This window comes from Strongylocentrotus purpuratus, unplaced genomic scaffold (genome assembly GCF_000002235.5).
Source record: "Strongylocentrotus purpuratus isolate Spur 01 unplaced genomic scaffold, Spur_5.0 spur5_scaffold_2, whole genome shotgun sequence".
NCBI lineage: Eukaryota > Metazoa > Echinodermata > Echinoidea > Camarodonta > Strongylocentrotidae > Strongylocentrotus > Strongylocentrotus purpuratus.
In genome coordinates this window covers 30151221-30161622 of record NW_022145605.1, presented here as the reverse complement: position 1 = coordinate 30161622, position 10402 = coordinate 30151221, and the positions used below count along the sequence as shown (strand labels likewise).

The 10402-nt window shown below is 39.3% G+C and overlaps 1 protein-coding gene across 1 annotated transcript in view; it reads right to left on the bottom strand.

Annotated features, from left to right (window-relative positions):
* Positions 1–268: 268 nt before the first annotated feature.
* LOC105437143 (mucin-5AC-like) overlaps positions 269–10402 on the bottom strand; it is a 59246-nt gene continuing 49112 nt past the window's right edge. Inside the window, exons 33-41 of the mRNA XM_030991207.1 lie at positions 10025–10126; positions 9504–9605; positions 8858–8959; positions 8343–8444; positions 7713–7814; positions 7190–7291; positions 1428–1529; positions 908–1009; positions 269–378 (exon numbers count right to left, since the gene is read on the bottom strand). Coding sequence (XP_030847067.1) covers positions 269–378; positions 908–1009; positions 1428–1529; positions 7190–7291; positions 7713–7814; positions 8343–8444; positions 8858–8959; positions 9504–9605; positions 10025–10126 — 926 coding nt within the window. The remainder of the gene's footprint in view (positions 379–907; positions 1010–1427; positions 1530–7189; positions 7292–7712; positions 7815–8342; positions 8445–8857; positions 8960–9503; positions 9606–10024; positions 10127–10402) is intronic.

Genomic DNA, 10402 nt, shown 5'->3' with positions numbered 1-10402 from the left:
AGCTCCAGGAAAATATATAAACTTTTACAGCTCATTTCTGTTATAAGGTAAACAAAAATTATAATAAGACGAGCACTACCCCCCTTATACAAAAATGTTTTAGCAACGTCCGTAATAGGAAAGGACACAAAACAGTCAGATAAAGACTAAGACAGAGATTGAGAAAGAGAGAGGGAGGGGGAGAAAGAGAGAGTGATAGAAGGGGGAGGGAAGTGGCTAGACACGTAATGAAAAGGATTAAATGCAAGAGGTTATTTCATCATTTCTCTTACTTACTGGAGGTGGTGGTTTCTTGTGATGTGGATGTGTCTGACATCGTTGTCTTAGGGCTCGTCATGGGTTTGGTCGTCCCGTCCGAAGTCGATGATTCACTTGACTCTGAAACGATTTTAACAAACATAACAGAGTTATCAAAATGATTATGATATAGTTGATGGTTCAGGGTTATAAAAAATGAAAACATAATTTTTAACAGTTTATTTCTTTTAAAAGGTATAATTTGTGTCCGCATATTTTAAGATTTAGTGGTGTTTTGTCAAAGCCCAAGGGACTTTTTTGTCACATAATGTATCTAACTATGTTCCTGTGGCGTGTTTGTTGTCCTTAAACTCGCGTTCTTAAAAAAAAGACATATAATACCCCCACCCCCTCTCTAAAAAGAAGTTTCATCAATTGCCCTGTAAGCAAAGGGTAAAGAAAAAGAGAGTCAGGTAGAGACTAATAGAGAGAGGGAGGAAGAAAGGGAGAGAGGGGTGGAGGGGTTTCGGCAGGGGAAATGTGTGAGAGGAGGAGGGAGAGACGAAACAGAGAGAGAGAGAGAGAGAGAGAGAGGGTGGGGGGAAGTGGTAGTGGCACATTATAACAAAGATCGAAGTCATGACGTCATTTCATTGTTTTTCTTACTTACTGGTGGTGGAGGTTTCTTGCGATGATGTTGTGTCTGACATCGTTGTCGTAGGGCCCATCCCGGGCTTGGTAGTCGATTCCGTAGTCGATGATTCTGTTGACTCTGAAACGTTAAAACAAACATAACTGAGCTAATTGATCAGGATAAAGTTAATGGTTGAGGGTTTAATATAACAAATGAACCCACACGTACAAATCAATTTGATTAGGAATGTACAAAGGCACAAACGTGGACAATTTAGCTCCAGGAAAATATATAAACTTTTACAGCTCATTTCTGTTGTAAGGTAAACAAAAATAATAATAAGACGAGCACTTCCCCCTTATACAAACATGTTTTAGCAACGTCCGTAATAAGAAAGGACACAAAACAGTCAGATTAAGACTAAGACAGAGATTGACAAAGAGAGAGGGAGGGGAGGGAGAGAAAGAGAGAGTGATAGAAGGGGGAGGGGAAGTGGCTAGACACGTAATGAAAAGGATTAAATGCAAAATGTCACTTCATCATTTCTCTTAATTACTGGAGGTGCTGGTTTCTTGTGATGTGGATGTGTCTGACATCTTTGTCTTAGGGCTCGTCATGGGTTTGGTCGTCCCGTCCGAAGTCGATGATTCACTTGACTCTGAAACGATTTTGACAAACATAACAGAGTTATTAGTCTGGCAGCCAAATCCAGATTATTGGCCTAACCTTGTTTTAGGGTCTATAGATTTTTTTTCAATGGATTTTGATTGCTTAGACCTTCTATTTCAAGAATCCGATTGCTGACACTCTGTCAGCCTTGAGCAATTAAAGATATATGACGTCATACAAAACGGCCGCCAAAGTACATGATTTTCCTTTAAAAATGAATAATAAATATATAATAAGGATTTTTTTTCTACAATTTTTGGGAGCCAAATGTCTGTATCTCTCTGGGACCATCACTAACAAAATGTTTTGTGATGTTGCAAGGCCATAGATGACCAGCTTATTCGCATATTTTGAAAAAGCGCCCTCTATAAACCTATTAATTTGAATAAAATATGTGTGCCAGCCAAATGCCAATTTCTTAAATCTATGTCACGTTGAAATCATATTAAATGCTTTTGGGGGGCAACAATTGCAGTTGTGCTGCATTAATCTTTCATCGTGTTTGGTATAAATTTAGATAGGGTAGGTGTGGAGAATGGAAGACCCTTAAGCAGACCCTTAATGACGTCATTACCAAAGGTCTCTCATTACCTACATGTGTAGGTAATAAGGGACAGTTACAAATCAAGACATTTTAAATACAATTTGAATGAAAATGGGATTGTTATAGTTCAAACACTTTTTGAAAGAGATACATGGAGCCAATGAACTTACTGTAATTTTGAAACGATTTTAAAACAATGTGGCCCAAAATATTTCTGTAGTTTTTTTTGTTTACAGTAATAAAGGTGCTCTCAATTATGTTAAAATACTTTCAGAATAATGTTCTGGCAATATGACTTTTACATTGATCAAACTCACAGCATAGAAACAACTTCTTAAAATTAAATGCATTCAAATTAGAATGGTGACACGTACAACCAAATATGTTTCATGATAGTGCCTTTCAACATGAAATGGACAACTCGGGAGAAGTAGGCCCGCATCTTAGACCTGGTGTCCCCAATTACCTACACACATTTCTGATCAGACACCATTCATAATGTGAATTGCAACACCCATTCACAACACACAATGGTCATAAGCTTTCTGTGATGGTTGGCACATTTCATAAACTTCCTTTTAAAACTAATTTTTAAGAGCCACCCCTAAATATCTGCATACACCACAACATTCAGTGAAAATTGTGTTTTTATATCAGAGCAAAATTTTACGATCAAAATTGCTTAGCTTGGTCAATTTTGCCAATTTTCTCGGAGAGAGAACGCATTGTAGTCTTCGAAATGAATTGAATAAATGCAGTAGTGTTGTTAAAGGCCACAAATGTCGCTATATCAATATTGGCGCCAACACGGACAGACAGTGATGAGTTCAAGCTTGGTAGTCTCCAATTCCCTACACCTACCCTACATATGTTAAGAAAAAAATGGCTATGAAAGAATTCATTTTTCATCAAATCGGTGAGAAGAGGTTTTACGTCACACATTATTATTCAATTGATAGGCTTTATTTAGACCAGCATTGCTCCAACGTCAGTGAATGTGGATAAAGCAGTTGACATCTATACTAGACAGATGCATGATTTTCAAAAGAAATTACCTGGTGGATTCTATGACACAATTTCCAAGAAAGTTCAAACCGTGGCAGCCATGAAGAAGTCAATGTTGGGGTACGAAAGTCTATGAAAAGTTGATCTACTCCAGAGTAATAGGACTGCAGACAAGTTCAAGAGAGGTCAATGTCAAGGACATTTTGTCATAAGAGCTTTCAGCAGTCCCAACAGTACTTGTTGATGATTCTGGAAACGAGCACTCCCATGTCAAAGACGGACTTATAGAATTTGACAAAAGTTGAGATGTCAGCCAAGCATGAGACACTGGAACAACCTTGTACAGTCATTGATGGTTGTGCTCTGCTGTAGATGAAAATCTGGTGATGTTTGCTTGGTGTTTGACAGATCCGAGAGTATCTAGAGGTCATAACGGGTCGAGAGTCTTCCAACTGAGTCCCGCGTCACTGCTGCCCTCCAAGAAACTATCTCTTACTGTTTGTCGTCGTCGTTGTCATATAGATCATGGCTCGCCCTTGTGACCCGTTTGATGAGACCTTTTGATCGGCATCTGTCTCCTGCAATCCGGTAGAGTGTCTTTAGTATTTAGAGGGTGGCTAGTGATTTCCCGAAGGTCGTCAGTCCACCTGAGCTTGAGTCTTCCTTTGTTACGTGTTCCTTCAAAGGTACCTTGAATGATAATTTGTCAAGGTTGTCTCCTGATCTTCTGCTAACGTGACCAAACTATTGTAGATTGTACCGTCAATCCTGGTAGCAAGTGGCGGTTGATCTCCGATGATGGACATTAATTGTGTCCGTTGGTGTTGTAATCTCTTCATGATATCCCAAGTAGCTTCCTCCAACACCACATTTCAAAGGCAGATATTGCCGAGCTTCCACCCTCCTTGACAATCATTGACCCAAGAACATTATATAAACTTGTCCACTTGATCAACTTCTTCTCCATCAACCACCATGCTCTGTTGCATGTAGTTAATTTCCACCAATCATGATCTTGGTTTTTTTTTCACATTGAGGTAGGGTCCAAATTATTCACTTGCATACTTCACTCTTTTTTTTAAGGAGTTCTAGTAGTTCTTCCGATGTTCTTGTTATAAGTGTTGTCAGTGGCATACTGAGCAAAAACACTTAGAGGGGCAGAAAAACAATCTGCATCCCCACCACTCATATATGTTACATGCAGGCCCCGCAGAACTTTTTTAAAAGCGGGGTGGGGGGTGAAGTATCTACGATCAGGAAGAGAGGAACACAAATTGGCGTGGTGTTCAAGGGGCACAGCCCCCGGAAGCTCAAGGGTTTCAGGCATTTATTAACTGTAAGATGAACATATTTTGATACCTCATTTCACATCTTTCTTTCTAGTTCTCTTTAACATACTTTATACAAAAAGTGAGGGGGGCTCGAGTCCCCTGAGCCCCGCTGTTCTGCGGACCCTGGCATGTAGGCTTTTAAATGGGCATAGTTTTTGCTTGACTGTGAATTTAGGATTTGTCATTTTCCAAAATACGCTTAACAAATAATAATTTACTAAAAAGTGAGAAAAAACCCAGGAAAATCATGTCATTTCAGCAACATTTGTAAATCACTGGTATCGAATATATAGAAAAAACATTTTGAATTTTGTTTGGGGGTTCAACTGTCCCCAACCCTTCCCCATCAATACGCCTGAGAGTGTTGTATTGTCGGTGTATCTTAGGTTGGTGATCGTTCGTCCACCAACAGAAACTTGACCATAAAATGCCTTTCTCATGATGAATTCAGCATAGATGTTGAAAAGTTATGGTGATAGGATGCAGCCTTGACGGACAACTTGACCAATAGTGAACCTTTCGGTGTAGCCATTCTCTGTTCTTACTGTTGCTTCTTGGTATTGGTAGAGCGACTGAATGAGTTGAATAATATGTGCTGAAAAGCCCATCTAGCTAATAATCCTCCATAGGCGTTTATGTTGTACGCAGTCAAAAGCTTTGGAAAGATCAATAAAGCTAGGGAGAGAAGTTGTTGAAACGTGTCTTTAGTGTTGTTAACTTCACTATCTTTTCATGACAACAAACTACAGTTGATCGACATCATAATTATATGCGCGAGTCTGCAGGATGATTGGGTGCTCAGAAATAGGCAAAAGCACAAGCAGGCCTTTACCGTCAAGGTGAGGTTCCTGTTGAAGTGATTCCAAGCAGTGATGTCATGCCAAGGAAAGGTCTGTCCACAACATAGTTATGATGAAGCAGGCAACATCAAAGTACAGCAAGCGATTTGAATTGATGCTAATGAGAAGATGTATGTTAGGGTCCTAGTGGATGACACAGACGTCTACGTACTACTTTTGCATCATTATCTACATGACGGACTTATAAAACGCCAATGACCATGGAGACGCTCCTTCACAAATCGAACTGTTATTGATGTTCTTGCCAATGTAGACAAGTTAGGAGATATCATTCCATCGATGTTGGCAGGACATGCGTTGACGGGATGCGACACTCTTGGGGCATAATTTGGGGTACAATGCTGAAAGTGATGAAGCAGAAGATTCGACTCCCTTAGGACTCAGTTGGCAATGTTGATGCAGCATGGTCATATGTCATCACTCAACCTACTCAATGCTTTGCTTCATGTTATGGACAATCAACAACCAACTGAATGTCAGGCTCGTATCATCGTGTGGCTATCAAGGGTCCGAAGACTAGGAGCTCCAAATACCCCCAAACCTTGCCTCACTACCTCAAACTAATGAAGCGTTTGTAGAAAATGTTAAGAGAGCTCATTTGCAAACATGCGTGTGGAAGCACGCATTACAGTCACAACCTCATTTTGCAGAATTAAGTGTTAAATGACACCCTCTTCCGCATGGAATATTTTAGGGTTCCCAACACTTTAGAGGGCTTTTAAACAAATTTCAAGATTTTGAAGCAAACTTATAAACGGATATAGTCCTGTTTCGTATTGGTAGTTCGTAATTTTAAGGTTAATTTAAAAGAATCTAGTACCTTAGAATACAAATCTAGTTTCTTAACGCTGTCACTGAAAATGGGCATTTATCACCATATGCCACCTCATATCTATGGGACAGAGAGCATAAAATTCAACCATGTTTTCTTCGAGTATCAAATTACAAAATAAAAATAAATGTGCAGCACAATTTTTACTCACTGTATCCAGTGCATCTGACTCATGACATATGATAATCTCATGTTAGAAATTGGTATTTGGCCATCATTTTGAACTATTCAAGTTAATGTGTCTATAGAGGGCGCCATTCCGAATTTTGCAAATTTGCATATCATTTGTGATCATACAACATCGCAATTTTTATTTAGTGATGATTCTAGAAAAAAATCAAGATATTTGACTGCCATTTAATGTAGTAAATTCTGTTAAAACTTTTTATATCATTAATTTTGGTTAAAAAGGGGATTTTGGCGGCCATTTTGTATGACGTCACATATCTCAAATTGCTCAATGCTGACAGCAATCGAATTCTTCAAATTGATGGTCTAAGGAACTATAATCCGAAGAAAAAAAAACTATAGACCCTAAAACAAGGTATATCGAGATGGCTGCCGGACTATATCAAAATGATCATGATATAATTGGTGGTTCAGGGTTATAAAAAATGAAAACATAAATGTTAACAGTTTATTTATTTTAAAAGGTATAATTTGTGTCCGCATATTTTTAGATTTAGTGGTGTTTTGTCAAAGCCCAAGGGACTTTTTTGTCACATAATGTATCTAACTATGTTCCTGTGGCGTGTTTGTTGTCCTTAAACTCGCGTTTTAAAAACAAAAGAAATATAATACCCCCACCCCCTCCCTAAAAAGAAGTTTCATCAATTGCCCTGTAAGCAAAGGGTAAAGAAAAAGAGAGTCAGGTAGAGACTAATAGAGAGAAGGAGGAAGAAAGGGAGAGAGGGGTGGAGGGGGTTCGGCAGGGGAAATGTGTGACAGGGAGAGGGAGAGACAAAGAGAGAGAGAGAGAGAGAGAGAGAGAGAGAGAGAGAGGGTGGGGGAAGTGGTAGTGGCACATTATAACAAAGATCGAAGTCATGACGTCATTTCATTGTTTTTCTTACTTACTGATGGTGGAGGTTTCTTGCGATGATGTTGTGTCTGACATCGTTGTCGTAGGGCCCATCCCGGGCTTGGTAGTCGATTCCGTAGTCGATGATTCTGTTGACTCTGAAACGTTAAAACAAACATAACTGAGCTAATTGATCATGATAAAGTCAATGGTTGAGGGTTTAATATAACAAATGAACCGACACGTACAAATCAATGTGATTAGGAATGTACAAAAGCACACACGTGGACAATTTAGCTCCAGGAAAATATATAAACTTTGACAGCTCATTTTTGTTGAAAAGTAAACATAAATAATAATAAGACGAGCACTTCCCCCCTTATACAAAACTGTTTTAGCAACGTCCGTAATAGGAAAGGACACAAAACAGTCAGATAAGGACTAAAACAGAGATTGAGAAAGAGAGAGGGAGGGGGGGGGGGGAGAAAGAGAGAGTGATAGAAGGGGGAGGGGAAGTGGCTAGACACGTAATGAAAAGGATTAAATGCAAGATGTCACTTCATCATTTCTCTTACTTACTGGAGGTGGTGGTTTCTTGTGATGTGGATGTGTCTGACATCGTTGTCTTAGGGCTCGTCATGGGTTTGGTCGTCCCGTTCGAAGTCGATGATGCACTTGACTCTGAAACGATTTTAACAAACATAACAGAGTTATCAAAATGATCATAATAGAGTTGATGGTTCAGGGTTATAAAAAATGAAAACATCAATTTTAATAGTTTATTTCTTTTAAAAGGTATTATTTGTGTCCGCATATTTTTAGATTTAGTGGTGTTTTGTCAAAGCCCAAGGGACTTTTTTGTCACATAATGTATCTAACTATGTTCCTGTGGCGTGTTTGTTGTCCTTAAACTCGCGTTCTTAAAAAAAGACATATTATACCCCCACCCCCTCTCTAAAAAGAAGTTTCATCAATTGCCCTGTAAGCAAAGGGTAAAGAAAAAGAGAGTCAGGTAGAGACTAATAGAGAGAAGGAGGAAGAAAGGGAGAGAGGGGTGGAGGGGTTTCGGCAGGGGAAATGTGTGACAGGGAGAGGGAGAGACAAAGAGAGAGAGAGAGAGAGAGAGAGAGAGAGGGTGGGGGAAGTGGTAGTGGCACATTATAACAAAGATCGAAGGCATAACGTCATTTCATTGTTTTTCTTACTTACTGGTGGTGGAGGTTTCTTGCGATGACGTTGTGTCTGACATCGTGGTCGTAGGGCCCATCCCGGGCTTGGTAGTCGCGTCCGTAGTCAATGCTTCTGTTGACTCTGAAATGTTAAAAAAATCATAACTGAGGTAAGTGATCATGATGAAGTTGATGATTGATGGTTTAATATAACAAATGAACCGACACGTACAAATCAATGTGATTAGGAATGTACAAAAGCACACACGTGGACAATTTAGCTCCAGGAAAATATATAAACTTTGACAGCTCATTTCTGTTGAAAAGTAAACAGAAATAATAATAAGACGAGCACTTCCCCCCTTATACAAAACTGTTTTAGCAACGTCCGTAATAGGAAAGGACACAAAACAGTCAGATAAGGACTAAGACAGAGATTGAGAAAGAGAGAGGGAGGGGGAGAAAGAGAGAGTGATAGAAGGGGGAGGGAAGTGGCTAGACACGTAATGAAAAGGATTAAATGCAAGAGGTTATTTCATCATTTCTCTTACTTACTGGAGGTGGTGGTTTCTTGTGATGTGGATGTGTCTGACATCGTTGTCTTAGGGCTCGTCATGGGTTTGGTCGTCCCGTCCGAAGTCGATGATGCACTTGAATCTGAAACGATTTTAACAAACATAACAGAGTTATCAAAATGATCATAATAGAGTTGATGGTTCAGGGTTATAAAAAATGAAAACATCAATTTTAATAGTTTATTTCTTTTAAAAGGTATTATTTGTGTCCGCATATTTTTAGATTTAGTGGTGTTTTGTCAAAGCCCAAGGGACTTTTTTGTCACATAATGTATCTAACTATGTTCCTGTGGCGTGTTTGTTGTCCTTAAACTCGCGTTCTTAAAAAAAGACATATTATACCCCCACCCCCTCTCCAAAAAGAAGTTTCATCAATTGCCCTGTAAGCAAAGGGTAAAGAAAAAGAGAGTCAGGTAGAGACTAATAGAGAGAAGGAGGAAGAAAGGGAGAGAGGGGTGGAGGGGGTTCGGCAGGGGAAATGTGTGACAGGGAGAGGGAGAGACAAAGAGAGAGAGAGAGAGAGAGAGAGAGAGAGAGAGAGAGAGAGAGAGGGTGGGGGAAGTGGTAGTGGCACATTATAACAAAGATCGAAGGCATAACGTCATTTCATTGTTTTTCTTACTTACTGGTGGTGGAGGTTTCTTGCGATGACGTTGTGTCTGACATCGTGGTCGTAGGGCCCATCCCGGGCTTGGTAGTCGCGTCCGTAGTCAATGCTTCTGTTGACTCTGAAATGTTAAAAAAATCATAACTGAGGTAAGTGATCATGATGAAGTTGATGATTGATGGTTTAATATAACAAATGAACCGACACGTACAAATCAATGTGATTAGGAATGTACAAAAGCACACACGTGGACAATTTAGCTCCAGGAAAATATATAAACTTTGACAGCTCATTTCTGTTGAAAAGTAAACAGAAATAATAATAAGACGAGCACTTCCCCCCTTATACAAAACTGTTTTAGCAACGTCCGTAATAGGAAAGGACACAAAACAGTCAGATAAGGACTAAAACAGAAATTGAGAAAGAGAGAGGAAGGGGGGGGGGAGAAAGAGAGAGTAATAGAAGGGGGAGGGGAAGTGGCTAGACACGTATTGAAAAGGTTAATTGCAAGAGGTTATTTCATTGTTTTCTCTTACTTACTGGAGATGGTTGTTTCTTCATATGCCGTTGTGTTTGAAATCGTTGTCGTAGGGCTCGTCATGGGTTTGGTCGTCCCGTCCGAAGTCGATGATGCACTTGAATCTGAAACGATTTTAACAAACATAACAGAGTTATCAAAATGATCATAATAGAGTTGATGGTTCAGGGTTATAAAAAATGAAAACATCAATTTTAATAGTTTATTTCTTTTAAAAGGTATTATTTGTGTCCGCATATTTTTAGATTTAGTGGTGTTTTGTCAAAGCCCAAGGGACTTTTTTGTCACATAATGTATCTAACTATGTTCCTGTGGCGTGTTTGTTGTCCTTAAACTCGCGTTCTTAAAAAAAGACATATAATACCCCCACCCCCTCTCTA